Source organism: Pipistrellus kuhlii, unplaced genomic scaffold, assembly GCF_014108245.1.
Source record: "Pipistrellus kuhlii isolate mPipKuh1 unplaced genomic scaffold, mPipKuh1.p scaffold_m20_p_10, whole genome shotgun sequence".
Classification (NCBI taxonomy): domain Eukaryota; kingdom Metazoa; phylum Chordata; class Mammalia; order Chiroptera; family Vespertilionidae; genus Pipistrellus; species Pipistrellus kuhlii.
Genome location: NW_023425405.1, coordinates 44,820,717 through 44,848,272, shown reverse-complemented (window position 1 = coordinate 44,848,272; position 27,556 = coordinate 44,820,717). Strand labels below are relative to the sequence as shown.

The following is a 27,556-nucleotide window of genomic DNA, read 5'->3' as shown; positions in this document are numbered from 1 at the left end:
TGCTTCTATTACTCTCTCCTTCTCCCTTCTTCCCTGAAATCAATAAAAATACACATATTTTTAAAGATGCTAAAATTTAAGTCAGTAGATCCAGTTTCTTGAATGGGATCCATTGTGAAGTAATTCTGTGGCCTTGCAAGTCACTTAAATTCTTAACCTCAGTTCCTCATGTACAAATGCAGGTAATAGGGATGGCAATATCCTTACTGGTATCTATTAGAATTTTTATAGAAATTAATAATAAAATAAATATTTACTAGTTTGATATTGCCAAATGTGATTTTTACTTTATGAATAGTCTCATATCATAAATAAGAACACTAAACACTCAGAAAAAATATGACCTTACCAAATGACAAATCAAGTAAGGGTTGAGTTAGGGGTTCATATCCACACTGTCTACTCTAAAATCTTGTATTTTTTCCACTTTTGCATAGGCTACCTGATGATTAATTTAAAAAGAAACATGGTAGCTTTCGAGTACAAATTCCAATTTTTTAGCCTCTTTTCTTATCTTTAAAATGTGGATGCCATCTCATTAGAAGAGCATGAAATGACAAAGTACATATAAATTGCCAGTGTGCAATCTGAAATGAACAAAAAGTGTTCAAGGTCTCTTCTTCCTGCAACTAAAGACTAATCTTTCTTATAGAAGTAAGAAAAAGTCAAGAAACACTATTTGTAGTGAAGTTGTTGCTTCCTCATCAAAGGTCCTAGAATTACTTTTAAGTAAATTCAAAGCGTTAGAAAGGACAAGGATCTCACTAAATGCTATTCGTGCTAAATGTTCAAATGTAGCACAGTATTTTGCAGGTGTTGCTGTAAACAGGGTAAGCTTAGCAGGAACCCAACCTATAAGTATAGCCAACTGCCAAAAAGAAGAAGAAGAAAATAAAATAAATCAACATGTAATTAACCAAACAGCACACCTAAGCAAGGAACAACCTAGCCTGCCTTGTAGGAGGCAGAGTTTTGGGTATAAATCTCCTGTCTCCTTTACTTGCTGCAGGTAAATAAAACTACTCTGCAACCACCACGTCTCATTGATGGAACACCACTGCCAGAAAACCCTGGTGCTTGGTAACAGTAGACATATCAGCAGGAGTGCACATATGTGAGCAGCAGACATTTGATGCCGTATACATATGTGTGATATAGGCATTACTTTAAGGAAAGGTTTATAAACCTCGCATAAATAATTCACATCTTTGTCCTTTGTCATATCTGTAAGCATGAGCCCATTTTTATCTAAGCTAATTAAGATGTGGAATAGGAGAGCGTGTTACCTATGTGTGTTTTCTCAAGGGATGTACACAATAAGAAAGTTAACCCATCGTTGTATTAAGTTTACTGATCCAAGAAATGATTCTGTTAAGTGTGGGTGTCTGCTTTCAAGCAGAACACCTGTTCTTACTTAACTATGCAGATCATCACACCAGTTGCAGTAATACACAACAACAAGCTTAACAGATATAAATGCCGACTATGCAGAAAGACACCTAGTTATTTAAAACATCTGGTTACTTAAAAGCTGAATGCGAAGGGGGAAAAAAAAGGCTTTAGTTGTAATGATTAAAACTACAAGTAAAGCATGAGGGATATATAGTCATTTTATATAGGGAACATCCAAGTCATGAGGGAAATGCATCGAAAATGAGAGCTAAACAAAAATAGTGCTGGTAAACAAATTTAAGTAATACTGATTTTAAAAAGATTCGTCAAGTATTTCTATTCCTTTAAGTTCATTTTCAAAAACTAAATTAAGATAAATCAATTTTGCCATAGTCAGGGTATTACTTTAAATACTATAAATGATAAACATATGGATCACCAGAAAATATATATTTAAAAAAATCCTTTATCTTCTAAAAACCTTACGTTTAAATTAGGGGACTTTCTCTTTGTTGGATTCATATGAAAACAGTGATAATTAAAGTACAAGGGCTGTGATAAGTAAAGAATACATTTTAAAAATGACCAAACTTGCCTCACAGACATAAGGCATTTCAAATCATCACTGTTCTTTAGAACCAAAATTTCTAAACATTTCACCAAGTAGAAAGCCAAGGCTGAAGATGTAAAAATCAGTAATTTACATCCTTTACTCATCTTTTAACATTCTATAATCATTTAATCAATTATCTGATGAATGGGGATTTTTTTAAATTACTAAAGTATTAATTTTAACACACATTTACAAGGTTAAAAAAATAGCACAAAAAGTTATGATATTAATAGTAAAAGCCTTACTCTCCAGAATCAATCAGTGTTAACTTTTGCCTTGAGCTTTTCTTATGGTTGCCATTATAACATCAAATAATAAATAAGCTGTGATTCAAGTTTAAAATATTATGAATTTTCACCTTACTATAAAGCCACATGTTTAAACAGACAACCTTATATTATCACCTATTTTAGGATTGCCTTAAGCAATATCCAGTAGGCCCTCAAGTAACAGTTGTTTCATTCAATACCTTTTTATTGTAATGTTGATGAGATGCCCAAGAAACTTAACCCTTGTTTATAGCAATTAACTTATGGTAAAACTGATTTCATTATAGGCTATTTTAGCACAGTTCCAATAACCTAACAGTGGTGTTAAATAAAGACTTATTGTATTATATGTTTTAATACACAATAAAATAATGCATAACTTTTTTGAGTTTGGTTTGTGTACAACCTAATATCATCTCACATTCCATCACTGTTATGCAATCACATTTTGGAAAACATTGATTTAATATCATTCTAGTTTTCTTCATTTATGAGGTGTAGTCAGCTATCCCATCCCATTCTTTTATTTATTATTATCCACTTTAATAGAGAAACTCCAACAGTGATTGCGATATCACTGTCTCTCTTTCTCTCTCTCTCTCTCTCACACACACACATACACACACACCCCTACACACATACATACACATCTACATATGTATATATGCTGTAGAGCTAGACAGTTACTTAATATGAAGATAAAATAGTGATGACTCTTATGCATTCTTTCACATGAGAAAAATTCTTAAGCTGCCCTTATAATCTCTTAATATCATGCCTAGACACAGGATTTATTTTATCACCATCTCTAGAAATGTAAAGAAAGTGCCTCCTATCTGTTGTTTTGTGTTTGGATAATTAGTATGATAGCTACCTGATTTCTCATCTTTTTGTAGATAATATTGCTTTTTTTTTCTATGAAGTCTTTCAAGTTTCCTCCTTATCTTGGGAATCTGATATTTCACCAAAACCTATCTATCAGTAATTTTATCAATCTTTCTTGGCCATCAGTGGAGCTGTACAATCTGAAGGCTTCAAACTTCCTTTAGCTCAGAAAAATGTTCTACAGCTTGCCTCCGTGGTCTTGATTCTGGTACTCCTATTAGAGCTCTAGATAGAATCGCCATGATTTTTAATGTCTCTTAGAGTTCCAAAGCTTTCAGAGTCCTAAGGGAGCCACAGAGTTATGGATAACAACTTCCCAAAAATGTTTACAACTCCATGGACAGCAGCTAGAAAGAGCTCGCCATCCTAGGGATAAGTCCCATCCGGGCCTCTACATCAACAAAGGAAGGAGTGAGAGGGAAGTAAAGCAAAGGAAATATAGTCAATAATATGGTGATAGATATGTGTGGTACCAGTAGGGGTGCTGGAAATATCAAGTGGAACACCGAGTAAAGTACATGATTGCCTAACCACTAAGCTGTACACTGGAAATCAATATATAATAAAAATAAATAAATATAAAAAATAATAAAAATAAAGGAAGGAGTAAAGATGGGAATCTCAAAATTCTATATATTCCTGAGTACATTCTTACCCTTTCCTTCCTTACCAACCATTAACCCCCCTCAGATCTCCAGCTTCAGTTAAGATTATATACACAAATGAGACATACCTTTAGTTACCACTAAAAATTCCAGATTCCCAAGTCATCCATTAACTCCCAAACTCTAATCTACCAATGGAAGGGAGGGTACCCTACCACCCCATCCCACCCCATCCCTTGGTCTGTGCCATAACCTTCTAATACATTTTTCTCCGTAATACCTGTTATCTGTCACACTATATGTTTTATTTGTTACTCTTATTAAAAAATAAGTTTCATGAGGCTAGATTTTTCTACCTATTTTTTTTTTCATGCCTATATCCCCAGAGTCTAGAGGAGTACCTGAAATATAGTGGATGCTTAACAAGTACTTTAAAATAAGTACTTTAATTTTTTATTGTCTCTTAGCTCTATTATCTGAGGGAATTCTGGGTCTTTCTTTTCCAGACCATCAAATGGGCGTAGGCCCATTTTTACCCTCTAACAGCCCACTGAAATTGGAATCTACAGTCATTGATGAGTTATCCTCTTAAATATTTTTTCAGGAATAATACAATTTTATAAGTTCTTTATGTTTCCTAAATGAACTATTTTTCTATGAGGTAAGATGTTTTTTTCTTTTGTTTCACTAGTTCATCTATGTCCTTCATGTGATATTTTTGCTAAATATCCTTAGTCTCTTCAAACCATTCATTTATAGTGAATGTCTCCATTATTTAGTAGAGGTAATCAGCAGCATTCCTCCCCCCACCCCCCCCACCCCCCCTCGTATTTATGGACAGGTCTGCTTTCTCATTAGTCCTATCCTTTGAATGAGAGGAAACAGAATGGTGGAGAGTTGGAGTCCAAGTCAGGGCAGCTTTACTCAGATGCTAAAAGATGTAGTACATTTGACTCTCGGTTGAGTAGTCTGTTGTTTTTTCTTTATATCACTCTGTTGTGCGAGAAGAACATTACTTCTAAGCTTCTGTTGAAGGCCCTATTTTTCACACGAGGGACCTTCCTCAAGAAGCTCATCCCTTCATTTGGATAATTCTCTGGTGTCAGCCTGAAGGGAAAACAATAAGGCTTCTCCCTACTCCATATCTTCCCACTGGAGATTAGGAAAGAGTCCACTTGTCATATATTTTTCCTACTGCAGCTCTTCAACTTATTGTGTGATCACTGTCCACAACCCACTACTGCTTTTTGTATATGCTGACATCAAGCTTAGACTTTCACTGAGGTTTCTCATAGGAACCCCCTCGCACAGCGGTTTCCTTGGAGCTTTTTTTCCCCCCTCCTTCCTATCTTCTTTCTATCTTCTAAGAACCTTTAACATGTCATCTTACTGGTGATCTTTCCCATTTTCAGGACCTACTATACTTTCAATCTTTTGACCTTGCTGCTAAAATAGCAAGTAACTAAACAAAGACTCTCCACTTTCCTAAAAATTCTTTAAGCCACTCCACCATCAAAAATGTCTTACTGGTTTTCTTTCTCCATAGGTTTCAGCCTCCTAACATTTCACATAGCTCTAGTCTTTTCTCACCAGCAATTCCTAACAGATCTTTTACTTGCCCCCTTCCCCCTCAGTTTATCTTACTGTAAATGGAAGAAGTAGTAGGCCTATCCACCTAAGAGGTGGCAAGTTAAACCATTTGACCAATCTGAAGAATTTTTTTTTTTTTGGTAATTTTTTTTTTTTTTTGAGAGAGTTTATATCAAGTTTAGGTGTGAATGCTTTTTGGGGTTTTTCTGGCTGTTCAGATATAGTCACATTTTTGTTTAATAAAATATCTGGATTCAGCCAAAAGAATTATTAACATATGGGCAATAATAATAAAAAATATTATGACAAAAGAAAACTTCCATCACTAAAAGTTGGTTCATTAGCAACATTCAGAAAATGACAAATTATTTCATATATTACAAAATTTCATAAGAGCTAGGAGAATTATCATACATTAGGGACAAGTCTTTAAATCTATCCCTAAATCTATCGTGCCCCATGCTACACATCAAAAGAGACAAGTAGATCAAAAATAACAAAAACAACAATAAAATGCTTTTATTATTAATTAGAAAGCAAATACTGTTTTATATCAGAAAGCAATGCCAAAGAGAGAGCCTGCATTGTTGAGATATAATCCATTAATGGACTGGCAAGAAGAGATATAGCTATATACTCCTCTTGGCATCAAAAGTCTAGTCTTTTCTTAAGGTTTATTTGGAAAAGCATGGAAGTATGCATCTTGACAGTACCAGAGAGGACAGTTAATTTAAAAACTATCCTCCTCACACAGAAATTTTGGTGGCCTAAAAAGTGTGTGTGTGTGTGTGTGTGTGTGTGTGTGTGTGTGTGTGTGTCTGTGTGTAAGGGGTAGGGGAAAACTGGCCAATTTAGTTAAGAAAGTTAATTTAACTTCCTTAAGTTAATTTAATTAACTTCCTTAACTAAAACTGGCCAATTTAGTTAAGGAAGTAAAAGTTTCCTTCCCAAAAGCTCTTCCCTGAGTGTTGGTGTCTTCCCAGTGCTTCCCCCAGAGACCTAGCAGCCATTTAAGAGCCAGAATCTTCATAAGCAAATGCAGTCATTATTCTGATATTATTATAGTAACAAGAAATATCAGATAAATTATCGTAGTCTTTTCAAGGAGTAATACAAGATACCAATATTCTATTTTACCCGTAGTCTACAAAAGTAATAATAGTGAGTTATTGCATATAAACATCTAACTTGAAACAATAAATTCATATACATAAAATGCTACAGAAGGTTCAGCCTCTTTTCCTGTCTTGTATGGAAAAATCTGTTCACTCAGCCTGAATATTTCAGGATGATTAGACCCAGAATATATGGTCTTTCTTGGAAGATGCAGAGAAGTTAACTCTCTCATCATATATTTAACTGTTTAGAAGTCAAGATCTTCCCTAAAATTTTACCTATCTTATCTCTCTTAAAACAGAGGCTTTCAGTCTCTATCCAGAGCTTAAACTTCCCAACTCTGACCTCCTGATAATTTGGTCATTTGAGGAACTGGTCATTTGGTGAACAGGATTAGGGAAAATGCATTCCTAGAGTTCAGAATTAGAACTTGGATTGCATTTTTTGTTAGAGGGGAAAAAATTAAAGTTAAAATGAAATGTTCCTATTAACACCATAGATCAAGTGGATCTTGATTGCAACCTCAGAAGCCAGCAATTTATGATGCTGTATCTATGTAGAAAACAAATTGAGAGTAACTTCAAAAGTCAAATCTATTTAAGGTAGAATATCCATGTCACATTATGTTACAACTTGAAAAACACTTCATATATTACAAAAACACTTCCTCATACAAATGTCCAGTTAATCCCCCTAATAACCTACTGTGTTGGACAGAGAACATGTTATTATTTTTCAAATGATGTCACTGTCACACAAAGTGTAAAAGACTCATCTCATCTCGTCAATGTGGGGATGTGTCCTTTATTACAAGTGAGGCCCTCTACCAGCCCTCACATTCCCAACACCTTTCTTGTGTGTCCAAATTCTTATTAATCTTCATAGTCCTGGCTCAAATATTTGTTTTCATCAAAACAGTGGTCCCCCAGCTTATCGTGACAGTTTCTTCCTTTGACCTCATAGCACTTTCTCTTTCCTCCCATCATGACTTGGAACCAGAAGATTTGGCTTGGGTTCTGCTTAGCTATTTACTCTCAGGGTGATCCTGAAAGGAAACTAACCATAGTAACCACTAGGACACCGGTTTTCTCATTAGTATAATAGAGAAAACAAAATATGTGCCCATAGAATTATTTGAAAATTGAATTTTGATAAAACAAATAGGAAAGAACTAGGTGAACTATAAAGCCCTATACAAAATGACTTTTCACACACAAATTTGTGTGTGAAAGAAGGATGACTCTGTATCTAACGAATACTTGATTTTGTCCTTTCACTTATTTGTATGCCTCAAAACTAGATATTTGATACGAATTTCTAAAATTAATGAAGGAATGAAGGTATGACTACATTAGTCAAGTTTCATAAAGCAGAATGCCGATCTCTACCTGCTAAAAGTGGAAGACCAAAATGTGACTTCAACTTCTCTCCAATCTCAGTGCCTGTTTCTTCTTTGCCACCATTTCAGTCAACCTAGATTTATTCCTGATTCTGTAAATATTCCTGCAATAGTTTGGCTCTAGGTCTTGAACGAAACCATTACAGCCTTTCCTGTTCTTCATTTACAGAAACAGTACCCAGCCTTATATGCCACTCAAATGCCACTTTCCCCACTGACTTCTCATTAATCTCGCCCATTGAAAATGACACTTCCTACCCTTAAGACAGCCATCATCATTTGACCACCTAGTATATTTCTTTGTGCATGTATTATCTAACCTACTAGTACATTTTGATCATGTTAAGATCAGCATTATGTTTTAGTTATTTTTATATCTCACAAAATATAGAGTAAAATGTCTTCCATGTGGTATGCACTCAAATAATATACAGGATGGGACAAAAGTGGATTTATGGTTTTCATATGGAAGATAATATAATAATTAATAAATAATAATACAAAAATAAACTCTATTTTTGCATACTCACAACTGTAAACCTACTTATGCCCCACTGTGTATATGGCTTGAGTTTTCAACTGCATATTTATGCCTTATAAACTGCCATAAAAACATAGAAAATACTTTACAAAGTAATAATCTATTCTTTGAAGTCATTATTACTGGACATTCCTATCACGGTCATATATTGTGGGTAGAAATATACCTTTATCAACATTTAAAAATATATAAATGCATAAACAAAATACTTATAATCTGGTTTCCTCCATAACTTGAAAGTAGCATGTCCTTATTAATTGAAACTTTATCATTAAAGAAAAACTTATTTAAAAAGTTAAGGTACTCAATATGACTTTTGATTAAAAGACACTTTAGAAAATAACAAGAGTTTGTCACATTTTGAATGCACATAATTTTCATCTTTCATCACCCTAAGTATCCAAACAAGCATAATAGTTATCAATCCTCATTCCTGTTGTTTTCTTAAAATAGATTTCCTTTATACACACATCTCCCCTCTCAGGGGTATTTAAATCACATAATCCTTCATTGTCTGCTGTCGTTTTTGTTTTTCTCCTGGGCTGTTCCAGACATAATGCACACAGCCCAACAACAGCTGTCCTCCCGACAGACTAAACCATTTCTGTGCCTACCCAGCTGCCAGATTTCTTTTAAAAATATATATTCTTTTAGATGCTAAGCATCTTTATTCTCACTTTATTTGATGATATTATCTTATCTTCACTGTATTACTTCTTAACTCCAGAGAATTTGAGTTTTTCAGCTATTTGTTGCTTTTTGTCCCTCCTCTACCAATGTTGTCAAGTTTTTACCTTGACTTTGGTGAAAATTACTTTTCTATCCTCATTGAGAATAAACAATTTGAATTCATTTGTGGCACTACCAGCCCCTTTATAATTTTTTAAAAATATATTTTATTGATTTTTTACAGAGAGGAAGAGAGAGGGATAGAGAGTTAGAAACATCGATCAGCTGCCTCTTGCACACCCCCTACTGGGGATGTGCCCACAACCAAGGTACATACCCTTGATCGGAATCGAACCTGGGACCTTTCAGTCCCCAGGCTAACGCTCTATCCACTGAGCCAAACTGGTTTTGGCACCCCTTTATAATTTAATATAATATAATTTAATTTAATTTCAAAGACTTGAAATATAAACTATGATCCTTCTGAAAGGACACCCATCAATGTTGAACCTTCTCTAATGACTTCTTCATTTTATGAACTGACTTATGCTATTATTAATGACTCTCAACTAATGAGGGAAGCATGCCCTCATAGGGGATATCCAAATCTCTGTCAAGGAAAAGGGATATGTGTGGTTTGGAAAAAAAAAATATATTGAACTTTACATTAAAATTCTATTAGAATTAGAAAACTTGTCTTCCCAGCACAAATATGATCCCAAGTAAGAGTATCATAATTTTGGTAGGCAGAAGCATGAATTTCAAACTAAAGTAATATCACTACATACTAAATAATAAATATTGTGGTTCTTACAGAGTGCAGCATCTTTCAACCACTTCACATTTGCTTTATATGCCAAATGTATCAGAAACTGTGGCAATATTTCAGGGTTATTATTGAAGAAAAGGTTTTTAAAAACTCTAACTTGCAATTGGCAGAAAAGATAAAGAGGAAGCAAGAAGGGAAAGAAGGAAAGAACCAGAGGAAAACAATGCCATCCTATCATACCAGCGGTTAAGTGAAACATCCTTTGTGGAAGATGGTAATATGGTTTAAGAGCATGGACACACTGAATAAATGCACTCACCTCGGCTATATCAGGATTGGGATTAAAACCACAGAGGCTGCACACAGTGGTTTTACATCCAGTGCATGTGTTAAAATTGGCCTTTTCTGGAAGATGCAACAGAAGTTCAGTAGTGTTGCAAAGAGGACAGATGGTTTTAGGGAGGCCTTGTACTGGAATCTGGGCTGCAGATGGAGAAGTCGGCGGCTGCAGAGGTTTCCCAGCTCCTGATTGGCTTACAGGTTTGGTAGATTGCTGAGCTGAGGGCTTTGCTGGGCCAGGCTGTTGAGCTGAAGGTTTCGCTGGGCCAGGCTGTTGAGCTGGGGGTTTCGCTGGGCCAGGCTGTTGAGCTGGGGGTTTCGCTGGGCCAGGCTGTTGAGCTGGGGGTTTCGCTGGGCCAGGCTGTTGAGCTGGGGGTTTCGCTGGGCCAGGCTGTTGAGCTGGGGGTTTCGCTGGGCCAGGCTGTTGAGCTGGGGGTTTCGCTGGGCCAGGCTGTTGAGCTGGGGGTTTCGCTGGGCCAGGCTGTTGAGCTGGGGGTTTTGCTGGGCCACGCTGTTGAGCAGGAGTCTTTCCTGGCCCAGGCTGCTGAGCCTGAGACTTCACTGGCCCAACCTGCTGCGCAGGTGTCTTTGTAGGCCCAGCTGGCTGAGCTGGAGACTGCGGCCCAGGTTGGTGAGCTGGGGATTTTGGTGGCCCCGTCTGCTGAGCAGGGGGCTTTGCTGGTCCCAGAGGCTGAGCAGGAGACTTTGACCCAGGCTGATGAGCTGCAGGCTTTACTGTCCCTGGTGGCTGGACTGGGGGTTTGTCTGTCAGCTGCTGAGCGGAGGGTTTTGCTGCCCCTGGCTGTTGGGCCAGGGTCTTCCCTGACCCTGGTTGCTGAGCTGAGGGTTTTGCAGGTCCAGGCTGTGGCGTGGAAAATTTTTCAGGTCCAGGCTGCTGGGCTGGAGGCTTTCCAGGGCTCGTTTGCTGAGTCGGTGGTTTGGACGAGCTTTGCAGCGAGGGTTTGAGGGATTCTCCCTTCACCGTGTCTGACTGTTTAGTCTGAGGCCTAGTGGCATCTCTTTGGAGCGGCAATTTCGTCTGATCTGTCTGAGGAGCCTGGGTAGGTCCCTGAATTGGCTTCCCGGTCCCTGGAGGTTGTGATTTCATTTGTTCTGGTTGCCTAGATGCCGATTTGGGAGAGCCATCCTGCTGATGCGGGGCCCTCACAGGTCCTTGCTGCTTAGGAACTGACTTGGGTGACTGCTGCTGTGACGGAGGCTTTGTGGTCCCGTCGGGTTTTCCTTGTTCCTTCTGAGCTGTTTTTTGTTTCTTGGCAGTTTCTTCCTGGGATGCATCAGAGTCTGATATCAAATCAAAGGGATTGAACTTATTTACAACAGAGGAGACAGCACTTAATGGGTTAACCTCTGAGAGGAAGCCAGGCATCATACCAGACTTGTGCTCTTCCTTAAAATCAGTTCTGGACTTTGATTCTTTCAAACTAATAGTGGAAGGACTCCTTCCAGGCAATTTCTGTTCTGACCTCAGAGTGTCCGTAGTTCTGCTTTTACTGAGGCCAGGCTGAGCGGGATGCCCTGGGTCGGGCGGTTTTCCTGGCGGCTTGGGAAGGTGACTACTATCCAACTCTTGTTTCCTAGAAGAGTGAAACAAAACAAACAAACAAACAAAAAAATGAAAATGATTAAAATTATCACAACGAAAGCAATAGCAAAAGGGCATCACTTTCTTAAATCCTCAAAATTATAACAGTATAAATATAACTAGAATCTACTTTTATAGCTGAGTGTAAGTGATCTAAAACACCTAATGCCTTTATTACTTTCTTTATAAAGAAAGTTAAATTTTTCTTTTACATGAAGGCAAAGAAAAGGGGAAATAAAACAATACTTATTACTATGAGTGATGAAAAATTAAGATATCTAGCCAGGAAGTATTCATAATAAGTCATTTACATTTACACTTAATAGAATCTGGCCATATTTAAAACATAAATAAATATATTAACTCAGCAACATTATATCCCAGTACATGCATGTTCATAGGATGTGTCCTTTTCCATCACAAGATATGCCCAAAATATGTTAGTCTCCAAAATACTAGCAGCACTAATAAGTAAAAAATATTCATTTTAAAATGTGGGAGTTCGCTGCAACTGCTTTTTGTTGTTTGTTCACGTTGTAATATCAAGAGAGTTTCTAGTATAGAAGGTTACACTTATCAGGGACTCTGATAAAATGATCATCTAGTCTAGGGGTGTCGAACTCAATCAGAGAAGGGGCCAAAATCTAAAATCCAGCCTAAATCGCGGGCCGAATGGTTTACTGAACAGTCATAAACTGTCATTGTGATGGAAACGCAGCGGAGTGCAGTGATGACAGCGTGGTGCGGGCCACATTGCAAGGCCTGGCGGGACGGATTTGGCCCGAGGGCCTTGTGTTTGACACATGTGATCTAGTCAATTTACACTATTCTGTCTAAAAAGGTAATACCCATCAAATATTAAACTTTATAGAATGAAAAATTCTACTTAATTAGCAACTTTCAGGAAACAGTTCCATCTGTCTTGTGGAAGACTGTTAGATCACTGAATTACTTTTTTCTAATAGTTAATTCTCAATCTGAGATCTGTTTGCAAGGGGACAACAGATGCTTAAAACATCTTGAAATATAGCCTGTGGTGCCAAACGCAACAAGCTAGCTGTGAGGGCACTTTTGAAAAGTATTGCCACTTTTCTTAGATGAAGAAAATGTATGCTATTCTTGAGTAATGTTTTCTACAACATATAGTATTGCTATTCTTAGATTACTAATAATATTTATTCGCATTGACTTTAAACTGTAAGAAGTAATTAATTTGAAGGATATCTTTTAAATCAAAGACAAATATAGATGGATAACTTAAAATAGTTTTGGTAAGAGGATCCAATTTAAATTAATATGTTAAAGTATTAAAATAGCTTCTTATATACACCTTTAGTCAAAAATCAAGTACATTAATTTTTAAGTCCTTCTTTGTTTATAAATTTGTAACTAAGACTATGCTGCATTAGAGGTATAAAAATAAATCAAATTTCAAGTATTCTGTTTAATATATGTAGCTTTTTCATTTTGGAAAAGATTTACCTCTTTTTAATTAATAGGGGAAAAAATGAAGGAAAAACAGTGATTCAGTAGCACTTAAAATGTGAGATGATCACAACAAAGTTCTATAGGTTTTAATTTGTCTTATCAAAATATACCTGCTCATGGACAGACTGAATTTTAAATTTCAGATCATTTGTAAGTAAATAATGTAAGGCATGGTAGAAGAAACACTGAAGTATTACTTCTAATTAAGAAAGGGTCAGAAAGAAAATAATCTATAAATGGTATGCACAAAGTGATTTTCTTATAAAAGATAATACATAAAATTCGTAGTTCTGGCAATTTCCTCCAAGAAAAAAATATCACAAAACTCAGGTATTACCATATCTCTGAAGCTTTTAACAAGGGAGTAAAAGCTAACCCTTTAATCAAGGGAGTAAAATCAATTAACCATATTAACTCCAATAGTTTTAAGATATGTTTTTAAATGTATAGCCACATATTTTCATTTGGGAAAAATGAATTTGAATTTTTCTTTATAGGCCTTCCTATGTGTTCTCTTCCATATGAAAGAAAAAGCCATAGTAAACCACTGTTTAGCTCTTTATATTATTCTAGAAATGTTTCACATTCAATTAATAAAATGGATCACTCCCTTGTAGGACATACTTCGGGATTCTGTTATACAAGTGACTATCTTATAAGTAATTATTTAGACACTTTATTGAATTGGTTCCCTTGTTCAGAGTCCTAGAAATGTATATTTAAACACAATACTAAAAAAATATATTCTTAATTATCTTCTATTTTGTGGGAAAAAATTCCGATATAACTATCAAGGTTGCCTTACTATTTAAACTTAGTCTTAGTTGCTATAATTATGCAAATAAACATAAAACATGGAAATCTTGGGAGTGAGAAATAGTCATTGAAGAGAGGTTGGAGGGGATAAATGATGATGGAAAAATGAAATATGAAAAGAGAAAATGTAGGCTCCATACCAAACAAAAATATAAAGTTGTCTTAGCAAACTGTGGTCTTTTGGTGAATTTGTTTAGTAGGACAGTTATTCTGTTAAAAAGAAAAATAACTACAATGCCATCCATGTCTTGTTCACTTGACTATGAACCCCTGGACAATGTGTTTCACTCATCCTTGCACTACTAGAACCAAACCTGTTAACTATTAGTAAATGAGCATTAATGACTGACGAGTGAATTACAATGAGTGAGCGAATGATGAACATGGCAAGTTTTGTATTGTTCTAAATTAATGTTTCCTGAATTCTTTCCACTTCAAATTCTTCCACAGGCCTTCTGGGATATAACTGGAAGCATGCCATATTCTTTTTAGATCCTGGATTTGGCCTGCTGCTCTAGGAAGTGTCTAGACAGTAGGGGAGGCTCAAAGGAATGCTAAAGAAAATAATTGCGAAACTCGGAATTCTTATAAAATACTCCACTAATTAAAAGTGGTTTTTGGTCATTCCTTTTCACATGACATTTCTGCAGCTGTAGAAAGAATGTGTAGGAGAAGTAATAAAATGGCATTTCCCTAGGTCTACGTCGAATCAAAAATCTAAGAACATTATATTTGTAACCTGTGACTCCTTGCTTATAATTATCCATGATTTATGCAATATCACTATTTTACTACTGTCCTCCCCAGGGTAGAATTTTCTTTTTTTAGGTCAGCAGGAGGAAACTGGTTCATCTACATATAAGGTACACATGTACTTAAGAGTAGATTGTAAAAGCCATTGGAATGCTGGGATATTTTGTTAAGTGTAGCACAATAGGCGATGACACTTAACTTCATGTGCTGAGCCACATAAAATTTTACATTAGAAATACAAGCAACTACAGGAATTCGTTTTTATGCTGTAGGATACTAGGGCTTAAAGAGGCTAAGAAATGAACCCAATGTTATAAAATTAGTCACAGATATATGGTGCCTTGATTCCTGGGAGATTTCCACTATATTGCACTGACTGTCCAATATGTAAAATATAGACATATCAAACTAATTCATACTAATGAATAATTCAACATACAACTTGTCTGTAGCCATCACTGCCAGTGCTATTCACTACTGATATTAATATTACTACTTTTATTTATTTATAAGTTTTTTTTTCCATTTTAAAATTCAAACAAAAATGTCCTTCTGAATTTTTAATTGATCCTCACAATGAATGACTTTACAAGACAGGTAAGACAGGTATTACCTGTCTTATTTAGAAGAAAGGAAACTGAGGCACATATGACTGAGAAGCATTTATAATTTCTCATGAGTCGGTAAAATTAACAAAATAAAAACCTAGGTCCCTGGGCTCTCAACCCATATTTCTTAAAAAGATGTTTTAAAAATCATATCCAACTGTGTCTAATTCACAGCACTTAATCTCTTAAAACTTCAAATAATTTGCATATATTTTCTCAGATATACTTAAATTAATGTGTTTCTAAATATTTAAATAAGCCAAGTATTTTTTTGTTGTTGGTATCACCTATGGGGATAATAATTTTCTAAAACTTATGTGCCTCTTATAAAAATTTTCAGTAAAATATAAGCAAGTTGCAAAAATTAGAAATATATTGTTTATATAATTAGGTGAAGCTTTAACCAATAAGAAGTCATAAATTACCTACTAATAAAAATTCTACCATAAAATTATTAATAGAGAGTTTAAAAGTATGCTATTTAATACAAATAGTGCATAAAACAAAGGCTGAAATATTTTTTCAGACATCCTCTGAAAGAAGAAAAGTTAGGAATTTAGAAATCAAAGCTCCCACTTTTCTTGGTATTTGTAAGAAGCATGTTAAACCTGTTGCTTATGCCTCTTAGGAAAAACTGTTGAGCAGGCATATATTTCTAGAAGGTTAATAGAAATATTGTGCCCCATTATTATCTTATGGAAATCTAGTATATGCGCATTCAAAATATTTTCCAAGTCAAATTTTTATCTGTAGAGAAAAATAGTACATAGCTGTACTACTTCGAATAATGGATAAGGGCTTTTTTACCAAAGAAATAGCCCAATATATTAGTAGTTTAAAAAACAAGACAAAACACATAGTCAATATAAGTAGCTAACTTAACTAGCAGTGGTAGTTTCATTTCAAGAAAATAGGGTTTTTACCTGATAGATTTTAGGCCTTTGGGATTTTTATATGAAAAATACTATCATAAAACATTTTATGTATCCATAATTCATTTTTACAGTTCTCCTACATTAAATGTAGCACTGTAATCATTTGACACAATCATTTGCATATGCTTCTATGACAGTATTTAAGTTAAATATTTTATGAAGTACAGTATAATAAGCTACACCTACATATATTCAGATCTGCAATATTTCTAATACTTCAAATGAAAAAACATGTAGTTTCCCCTCCAGTTATCATAAAGCAGGAATGGTTTCACCAATAGAGAACTCTTCTCTAGGGGAGGGGGGAAAGTTAAAGCATCTGTTTACAATAATGAAGGCAGAGCTGGCACGATGATTATACCCTCTTTAGTACACTAATTAGAAAAACAACCAATTTATCAGGACGAAGGGAAATGGAGAGCCAGAGAAGGAAAATGAGCACGTTCACACCTCAGACTAGCACTGGATGGCCTGTGCGAGCTGTCATGGATCTAGCTCTGCCTTTAAAAGTATGAACTGGAAACTAAACATAACCACCAATGGACATGCTCTTTCATAAAACTGTAAGGCACTCCTGTATAGAAAAGAGCAGCGGTTTAAAAAAAAAAAAAAAAAAAAAGCCTATGCCAATTCAGAAATACACGTACAGCACCTGCTCTGCTGTCTGTGACCAACCCATCTGCTGAATGCCACAGCGTATTTTAGGGCCCTGCACTGAGCATAAAGGGTGCATTCGTTTTATACCTTCTACCTCAACAGCTCCCGCTCTCCTCTGGGGGGTGGATGGCAAGGAAGGACAAAACACAACACCTCCAGGGAATGAATGGTATTGGGAGAGACACATGGAGACATATATAAAGAAAAGAAAAAAAAGAAAAGACCCCCCCTCCCCCCCAAATGACTGAGGAGGTCTTAACCAGAGACAGGTAAACACCCACACCGATCCATTTCCCAGCACATCTGTCTGGTATGCATGCAAGACTTCCAGATTAGTAAATACACGGGAGGGCGTCTCTCCTCGCCATCCTAGTGGGGGCAAAAGGTTCCAAAAGGCAAATAATAATAATAATAATAATAATAATAATAATAAAAATTACAACCCCAAATCACGGTTCCAAGAATGCAATGCAAGCCACCCTTGCCCATCCCACCAGAAAGTCTACCAAAGGCATCCTTTTTTTTTTTTTTTCCACTCTGCCCATCAGAAAGAAGGCTTTATGATTTCTCCTAAAAGCCACCCCATTCATTCGGGAGGATCCATCCAACGTTTAAAGGACACATATATGCGCCGCCGTGCTGACACGCATGTGCCAGGGAGAGCCGCACATATATGACACAGACGCCGCGGACACGGAACAGCATGCGGTGCGTGCCTGTGCCGGGGAGGCGGCTCGGCGGCGGCGGCGGCGGCGGCGGCGGACGCGCTCCCCGCCGGCAGCCCCCGCGCCCTTGACATGACGGCGGCGATCTGCCTCCTCTCGTCCTCGCTCAGCCGGCTCAGGTCCGCCTCCACGCCGGCCGCCGCCAGCCCTTCGGGGAGCCCTTCGCCTTCCAGGCTCGCCTCGTTGCCCATGGCTGAGGCCGCCCGGAGCCGCCGCCGCCGCCGCCGCCGCCGCGCTCCCTCCGGGCGCCGGGCCCCTCCGGAGCCGTGGCCGCAGCCGGCTGTGCGGGCAGCAGCAGCAGCAGCAGCAGCAGCAGCGGCAGCGGAGCGTCCTGGGCTCGGACCCGGCGCCGCTCCCCGGGACAGCAGGCGGGGGGATGTGGGGGCCGGATTAGTCCCGCTCGCAGGTGCTGACGCCCGCGGCCCGTGCCTCCTCCTCCATGTTGGACAGCGCCAGGCAACCTGGGCGGCAGACAGACAGCTCCCCGCCGCCGCCGCGCAGACCGGAGCCCGGAGAAGCCGCGGTGGCCCCGCGCCGCCGCCCCGCCCCCGCGCCCCGCCCCCGCGCAGTGCGCGTGCGCGCCGCGGAACAGGTGATGGCCGGGCCCACGCCCATCCCGCCTGCGTCGCTCAGCATCTTTCCCGGCTCTGGGCACCGATTTAAAGGGGCCCGGCCCCCCCCCGGGGGGAGCGCCGGTGGGAAGCCTGGAACAATCTGCCCTGGTTCTGCTCTCAGGCGTGGGGCAGGACGCCTCAACCTGACTTTTGGCAGGATGCACTCAAAGGGGGGGGGTTGGGGGGGGAGAGGTGCAAGGGAGCTGGAGGGGAATTGGCTATTCTCAGCCTTTTTTTTTTTTTCTTTTTTCATGGGGTTTGTGGTTTTATCGTGTGTGTGTGTGTGTGTGTGTGTGTGTGTGTGTGTGTGTGTGTGTATGTTTTCCCCAGGAGGGTTTTTAGAGGATCCTAGGAATGGTTTCAGGTAACTGGAGAACCACAGGAAAAAACATGGTATCTTTGGGTTAAATTTTTCCAAAGGAGCTAAAACTGGCCCTTTTGCATTTAGATCTTTCCCAGAACAATTAGATTAAAACCTTAGGTACAGCATCAGTAAGCAGGTATGGTTTTTTAATGCATATAACTGTGCTGTATCCTAAAGGGACTACACAAAAGTAAAGGGTTGTGGGAAATTGGGGTTTGGACACTCTAGTAAGAAATAGATTGTAGAATATGTTATATGATGGAATTTGGTAAACATGAGTTTGTTTGTTTGTTTGTTTGTTTGTTTATTTAGTAAAATATGTGGCTAGAAGAACCCAAAAAGGTCAATTCATTTGCATACTATAGAATCACACAGCTGACTTAATTCAGCACTGGATCTACAGCCCCAAATGTACTACCTGCCTTTCCTAACAAAGTAGTCTTAAGGTCCCAATTGTTGGGAATCATAAAATAAAAAATAAAAAGCTAACAACTGGGAATTAACAAAATAAATAAAACAGAAATAAATGAGTTGCTCAGAAGGTATGTTTCCAAGGTTTTGCAATAATCATTTTAATAATTTGACACTGTGCATTTCACTTTTATCAAAACTAGAAACTGTTGTTAAGAATTATGATTCTGTTCATGAAACAAAACTATGATGAGGGGGAGCAGGTTAAAGATGAATAAGTCATTTTCAACTGGAAGCTCAGTAAGGACTCAGACAGAGTGAATTTTGAAGACTAAGAAGTTTGTAGACATGTAGAAGTGGGAAAAGAAGAAAACTCTAGGTGGAAAAATAATGTGAAAAGGCACTGAGACCTGGAGTATAGTGTGTGGAGAGGGCTCAAAGTTTATTGAATTGCCAATAAAAGTAGTTTTGGGAAGACAAAAATAAACACTTGGCACAGTTATAATAACGTATGGCTATATGATTATAGCTAATCATCCGCTGAAGTATTACTGGTTGAGTTCCTACAAGAACTTTACATAAACTTTGAATTTCTCAAAACTAACAGATGTGACTTACAAAGTCACAACTACTAAAGGTCATTCATTTAAATAAAGAAGAAAATGCTCTCACGTCATACAAAGAAGTCAAGCTCAGGCAACCAGTCATCCTGATGGCCACACTTGGAGGCAAATACATTATGGTCATACCTCCTGGAAATGATTTAGCTTCATAAAAGGAAATAATTTGGTACACAATTCTGAGTCATCATTTCTTCTCTGAGAAAACAAGTAATTGCCCCATGGTTCAGACTGCCTGTGAATCAGTAACAGTCTGGATGAAGGTAAGGAAGGAGAAGAGTCACATATTGACTATTTTCTCCAAATATGCTAAAGGTTTGTGAAAACAAAATATATTTGACCAAATTATACCCACAGGCCACAAGCTAAAAAATAATCAGATAAATATGCTTTCCAACTCTAACCTCAGAGTAAATGATTAAATAAGAAAACATATTCTTAACTCTATATTCAGTTCCTCTGCCTATAAAAAGGATCCTGTGAAGTAATAAGAAATGATCATCAATATGCAAAGTAATGTTGCTAGGCTAACCAAAAAGTAATCGTTTGTGCAAAAAATGTGCATTCACCTTTTCCTTCCCTCCTCTCTCCCAGAAGCAAACATTATCAAAAAAATAGGGAAATGGGGATATATGGTGAGAAGAGTAAATGGACTGTGAAAACAAAAGATATGATGCTGACACTTGGGAAAAATTTTGTTGTTGATTTTTGAAAATGATTTTGCCTTTGGGAGTTTTGAATAACATTTCTTTTTTGAATCCTCTATTTCGGCTTAAGACTTCTTGTGCTTTGGAGGTGTTTATTATCTAAAGAGGAACAATGAATTCATTTTGTGTGGATTCTCAGAAATCTAAGAGTTAAATGCTGTAGATAACTTTATCGAGTTTCTACTTGCTTACACAGAAAAATGTCATAATTTGTTTGATTCTGCAAATGGGTGGTGCTGGGTTCAAAATCTTTATTGCTCCCTGTTTGTCATACCACTACTCTAATGATCATTTATTTGAATTTATACTTAATTTAACAAGCTGATAGTTGAGGTCCCATTCACTCATCTTGATAGGTAGGTCATAAAATGAATCATTAGTTGTTTAAAACAGCCACTGTTCTATACCATTATGTCTTCCAAAATGACGTCTTACCTCCAGAAATCCAGATCTTTTCCTATTTGTTTTGTTCTTGTCAGTTCCCCAAGTAGTTCCCATTTTGGTAAATTAGAACAAATCTCAATGCGGTCATTACCAACTAAACATGACTCTATAATGAGTCCTTGGATTTAAAAGTCCATGGATTGTAGTGTATGTGTGGATGTATAACTTTATGTTTGTTTAAATATACACATTATGTCCATTTCTATATGGGCACATATCATTTTTAATGTTCCCTCTCCAATAGAAGGTAAGAGAGGGTTGTGTGAATTTAGTGGAGCAGGAACCTGCAGGACGTTAAGGTCCAACATAATTTTTTGTTATGGCTGAGCTGCTTCTCAATTGCTTTTCTCAGCCATTTTTGTTAGCTCTGCTTTAAAATGAGATGTGCAGTTAGAATGGAGGGAACTCAAGTGAGATTACAGTTCATTATAAACTGCCTTCTCGGTTTTGAGGGACAAAGCCTGAAGAGTGTTTTAGAGAAGAGTCTGATACATTTATTTGTGAATTCTGACATCTGGAATATCAGAGAGCTTCTTTCCCTTTATATTTATTCCTAAGCAAAACTGTAATTTAAAATAGGGAAAGGCACTTGTATTTAAAATTCCTAAAGGTGTAAGATATATTAAGAACAAAATTAATAATTTCTATGTCACTTTACAACATTAATTTGTAATTTGAAAATTCTAATAAGTGTTGAGATTGTACCTCAGATGTTTCAACATTATTTAGCCAGTTTACAGTAGGCTTTAGAATTTATAACCTACTCTTGGGAAAACGGGAAGACGTGTGCTTGTCTTATTCATGATTGTTGTTGACAATGTGTGACTTTAAATCCTAGCTCTGCCATCATAGATCAATTTGGACTCTTCAGAACCTTAGGTTTCTCACCTCCAAAAATGGAAAAAGTATACCAACTCTCAGGGTTCTTGTGAAAACTAAATGAGAAAAAGAGGTGAATGCTCTTGTAAAGTAAGAAACATACGGCCACTGTGGTAGATTCTTACGAAACTGGTCCTCAGGGAACCCAAACTGCCTGTCCACCGCCCTCTACAGTGGGACTGCCACACTGCCCCTCAAGAGGCCGGGTTTGTTTCCTCATCCCTTGACAAGCACTGAAGTCCTCACTTATTTTTACCAAAAGCGTGGTGGCATGGAACTTCCCAGGCTAGCCTTCCAATCCGGCCCTCCTACTCATCTGGAGATTTTCCATGCTCTGAAGAAGCCCGGGAGGTGGGACTCCATGAGGAAAGGCACCCAGCTGCTCCAGCCTCCAGCCATCACAGCTGAAGCCTTAATGAATCCCCTGAGAGCAACCTGGCTCAGGGGAGGTACCTGCTGGCTACAGTCACATCAATGAGCCAGGTCAAATCAGTACAAGAACTGACCTAAACCCAAAGAATCATGAAACAGAATGACAATAGTGACTTCCATAATTATCGCGGTCACTATGTTTGGGGGTTTTAGAAATCCCAGTTTTTACACATTATGGTTATGCATAATCATTCAAAATCCCCCTTTCACTCTTACTTCTAGTGACTGTTTTCCCAGTTACTGCCCAGTTGTACTTGAGTTACTGGTTCAAAATTTTCAAATATTGTTCTTCTCATCTATGAATAAGAAAGAACCCAATTATAATGGATAATTACATGCTTGTCTCATGAAAGGCTAACAGGAAAAAAAAATACATATATATATATATATATATGTATTTAAAAAAAAAAAAATATATATATATATATATATATATATATATATATATATAAATATATATATATATATATATATATATATATATATATATATATATGAGGATGGTTTTTTAATCATGCAACACTATCCTATCCAAGCAAAAAGTTAACTACAAAGTTGGGAAACGTATTCATGAGATTTTTTTTTCTGAGGGAGACCAATGTATTTATTGGAGACTCTGCTGGGGGAAGGAAGGTGACACTTTTAAGATCCTACTTAAAATGGTGGCTAGAACTATGCACAACAATGTCAAGATTCATTAAAGAAACCACACACACACACTAAAAATAGTTCTACCATATGACCCAACAGTTCTACTTCTGTGTGTTTATCTGAAGAAAATGAAAACACTAATTTGAAAAAATATGTCCACCCTATGTGCACTGTATCATTATTTACAATAGCCAAAACATGGAAGCAACCTAGAGGTCCACTGATCCGTGAATAGATAAGGAAGATACTCGATAGATAAGGAAGATATATTCAGGGCTTATCTGCATTGCTCTGCAGAATAAAGAGAGAGCAATTTGAATTGGTTGAGTACCGTAGGTTGGAAGGCAAAAGTATAAGGGAAGGAGGACCTCTGAGGCCACGTGTTTGGTGGAAAGGAGAAATGGAAATGTCCTCACTGCTGCCTCTAGTGGTGATGTGGCCCGGGGAGCTCTGCAGGACTGACAAGTCAGTGAGGCTTCAGGGTAGTTCCCTAGATGGTGAAATGAAAAGCCCCGCTTTGTCTCTCTCATGCAAATTCCAGGAAAGTCCATATGACTAAGGCATCTGTACATGGACTCTTTGAGAGGGGGTAGGAGTGAGGGGTGGCACTGAAAGAGATGCAGGCTTTATATCCAAGCTGAAATACATTAAAACTCTAGGGGATGTGGATATCATGTTCATACACAGGAGTGGAGGACAAAGGGTATGTGACATCTGTGTTTCAGTCATTATTATCATATGTGCTGATGTGCAAAGTTTATTACGGTTTTCAGAAAGCCCTACAATTTTCTCATGGGCTAATTACAAACTAAAGGGAGGATCCTTTGGAAAGATTTGCTCTTGTCTCTCTGTTTGAAAAAAAATAATAGATAATTTTCAATAGGCACATGTAAAGTACAATAGTAAAAAATTGCAAATTACTCTTACAATGGTTTAAAACCCTGAGAGGATATTACAATTACCTATAGATGTTTTGAAAATGATCAATAGCTATGCTTCATCTCATACAAATTAAGAATCTTAAGGGAAAGGATGGCATTTGTATTTTTTTTAAAGCTACCTAGATGATTGTAACATACAGTGTGGGTTGAGAATTATTGCTTTGAAAAGATAGTAGATTTTACTGTCAGAAATACAAAACTAAAGATAAGAAAGAGCCACTTGGGAATCGGTGTAGATTTTATTTTATTTTATTTTTATTTATCTATTTATTTATTTGTTTATTTATTTATTTATTTTGAATCTGGAGCCAAAGACATCAGCAACATGGTTGACATTATCAGAAATGAGTTTTTAAGAGAAAGCTAAGAAATACAGATTTACTCTGTTCAAAGTGGTAATTCTGCATTTGGAATATGGCACACAATTCTGGTTACCACATTTTGCAAAATAGAACTAGATAAGCACAGCAAATCAAAGAAGATATCAATCATTGCAATTTAGAAGATCGAAGAAGGAAATCTAGAAAGGTAAGAGTCTTTTACTGAAGAACATGAATTAAAAGTGTCCATCTAAATCTGGTAAACTCAATATAAGCAGTTTTTTTGGATACAATGGAAAATACATGCTCAAGATAGAGAGAGAGAGAAAAAAAAGACAGGTTATAGTATATTTATAGATTTGTTTATATCCCATATTGAGATGCTAACTCTTCACCAGTATCAGTTTTCTCCCCTTTTGGTCAAGTAGCTTGACCACAGTTGCCAACTTCTCTTGCAGTTATAATAACCAAAAAACACAAGTTCAGCTGCCTGCCAAAAAGAAAGCCAAACTCGTGAGGCAGGTGTTGGTTCAAAAGGAGAGAGGTTTATTCAGATGCTATGACCTGGGAGAACTGTGGAGTCCCCCTTCCAGCTCAAGCCTGGAGTTCTTACAGGGATCATGAGGGGAGGGCCTTTTTTCTCTCTCTCTCCAATTTTCTTGCTAGCTTTTGGTGCACTTGGTGTAAGAACCTCTCCCTGAGCCATCGTGGCCACGGGGGAGACTCCCTGAACTCCACCTAACTATCTCTGGTAACATCATGGGTAGCCTCATGACTCAGCTCCACCTAATGGAAATGTGTTGTTTCTAGGCCCAGCCCAATGGAATTCTGGAGTGTATGCCTCTATGGCTGACAGGATGGAGACAGGTGAACTCCAGAGGTTCCCTGAATTGAAGATGGCAGAGTCATTAGGAGGGTTAGTTGGAAAACCATGTGTGGAATTCTGCCTTCCCCTGCTAAGACCACCTTCTGTGTATACTTTTATAAGTGAGGGGGGAAATGTCTATTGTGTGTGAGCCAGAGAATGTTTTTGTTCTTTAGCCTTTTTATTAAAGCAGTCTGTGTTATCTTAACTAATATAAAATAGAAAGAGGTATTTCTTTACTAGAGAAACTAATGTTAATAAAACACAAGCTCCCCTTATCCATTCCACATCAATGACCCATTCCTGTTTTTCTTTTGAGTTGACTCCCAAAATGCCAACCAAGCTCACCTCTTTTCTAGTCTTTGTTTTTCCTTAATCTGGGAAGATTGTCTTCTAGCCTCTACCCATCCTTACATTTCTCAAGGCCAAACTCAAAGCCCTTTTATCTTTAAAAGATCTCTTTTTATGCTAAGCCACTGTTGCTTTCAATTATTATTTGAGAATCTTACTACTCATTTGACATTTATTTACATATGATCATGCTTTACTCATTAAATGTTTCAGGACTGAGTCCTTAGAATGATGGAACAACGTTTTTGTTTTTCTTGCAATCTTATCAGTATCCAGTTCACACAGTGAATGTTCAAACCAACAGACATTAAATGCATTAGTGAGAAGTCTTCAGATGAAGAGTGTGAATAATGCAAAAAATATATTAACTATTTTGTAGAGAACACCTATGATGGAAGAGCATAAGGGAATGTTTTCATTAAGAATAAGGAGCATTCTATAAATGACAGAATTTGAACTAGGTCATATTTTATTTAATATATCACCAAAGCACTCTGTTATGAAAACATAGTTCCTACTAATGAGTGCATAGATTCCTGTGTGGTATGTCTGTGGCCACTTTCAGAAGTTTGATATTACTTTTAAGTATAGTGGAAGTATATATACTTTCTTAATAAGCTGACCAAAAATTATAATCAAAGTTAGAAAGTGGCATGTAGTCCTTTAATTATCTAAGAAGTATTTCATATAGCCAAAAAAAGAAAAATAAGTACATTGGAAAAATGTAATAAATTTGTTTTTATTATTCTGATTTTAAAGGATAATTCAATAAAAAGTTGTCATCTATTATTTATCATGTTTTATTTGCATTTGGGGCTAGATGTCTTGCCTCAAATAATTTTATTGTTCACCATTTCTCACGCCCTTTATTCCAACCAAGATCTAGATTTGTCAGGTTTTTAAAAATATATATATTTTATTACAGAGAGGCAGGGAGAGAGATAGAGAGTTAGAAACGTCAATGAGAGAGAAACATTGGATCAGCTGCCTCCTGCACGCCCCCTACTAGGGATGTGCCCACAACAAAGATATGTGCCCTTGACCAGAATAGAACCTGGGACCCTTCAGTCCCCAGGCTGATGCTCTATCCACTGAGCCAAACTTGTTTTGGCAAGATTTGTCAGTTTTAATTATTGAGTATGTGAAAGATGGCAAAGATTTTGTCTAATTGTGCCTGAAGCTTTCCCTGCCTCTCCCTTCCCCCATTGGATTTAGTGCTCATATACAAAGATCAGTGCCTGCTATTGGCAGATGGTCCATAGCCCGTCTATAATGTTACTTCATGTTTTCTAAAGGACTTCACTGCAGGGATATCAAACTGACAGGTATACTATACTGCAATAACCATCACAGGTCTGCTTTATAAGTCGTTAAACTGCAAATATGAATTAATAAGCCAGTCTCCAATATAACACTTGTATCATTTACACTAGCCACTAGAGAAGTTTAATTTTTCACATATTTTATTCTCATCATCCATCTCATAAGATCAAAGACATACCAATCACAGATTTAAAATCTGAGCTCTTCAAAGAAAAAAAAAGTAATTGTATCAATCTAATAAAAGACATTCCAAGATAGATAATCATGATCTTTTATTGATTTCTTTGCAACACTTGGCAGGAAGCAGAGGCTATTTTTAATCATAGAGAGTAAAAGATTCAAATAGAAGCTGTTAGATTTTCCACAGAGGAAAGGCTCCTTGTGAAGAGAACAATATACATAGTTTCTCTCTGGTCATCCTATAAGCTTCATTCTCAAATGCATCAGGAGGAAAGACGAACCATCTGGATAAGAAGCAAGGTCAGACTTTGCAGCTCAATTATTTGCTTTAGATGCCCATCTTAGAATCATCTCTCTCACCTGCCTGCCTGCCTGCCTGCCTTAGCAGCTATAGATCATCTCCTGGCTTTGCTCAGTGAGGCAGGCTTCCTTCATTCAGCAAACAGTTTGAGCACCTACTATGTGCTGAACTAGAAATATAGTGTCCTACCAAACAGACCCAGTTCCTTTTCTTAAAGAGTGTATAATGTTGTGGGGAAGGCAGATATTATTAAAAGTAATTACAGATTTCTTATTTTCAAAAACAGCAAACCAGCTTATTTGGACAAGACCCTTGTTAAAACAACACAACAACAACAACTAAGAAGTTAGTCAAAATTCATTTAAAGGATAATGTGATGTC

At 37.3% G+C, this 27,556-nt stretch overlaps 1 protein-coding gene across 6 annotated transcripts in view; it reads right to left on the bottom strand.

The window, feature by feature from the left end:
* PCLO (piccolo presynaptic cytomatrix protein) overlaps positions 1-18,314 on the bottom strand; it is a 253,191-nt gene extending 234,877 nt beyond the window's left edge. For 2 of the 6 annotated variants that reach the window (XM_045578497.1, XM_036429575.2), the window contains exons 1-2: positions 17,764-18,314; positions 10,168-11,782 (exon numbers count right to left, since the gene is read on the bottom strand). In XM_045578497.1, the coding sequence (XP_045434453.1) occupies positions 10,168-11,782; positions 17,764-17,963 (1,815 nt within the window). In that variant the 5' untranslated portion in view covers positions 17,964-18,314. The remainder of the gene's footprint in view (positions 1-10,167; positions 11,783-17,763) is intronic. The other 4 variants (XM_036429574.2, XM_045578496.1, XM_045578495.1 and 1 more) reach the window with 3 other exon arrangements.
* Positions 18,315-27,556: the final 9,242 nt, after the last annotated feature.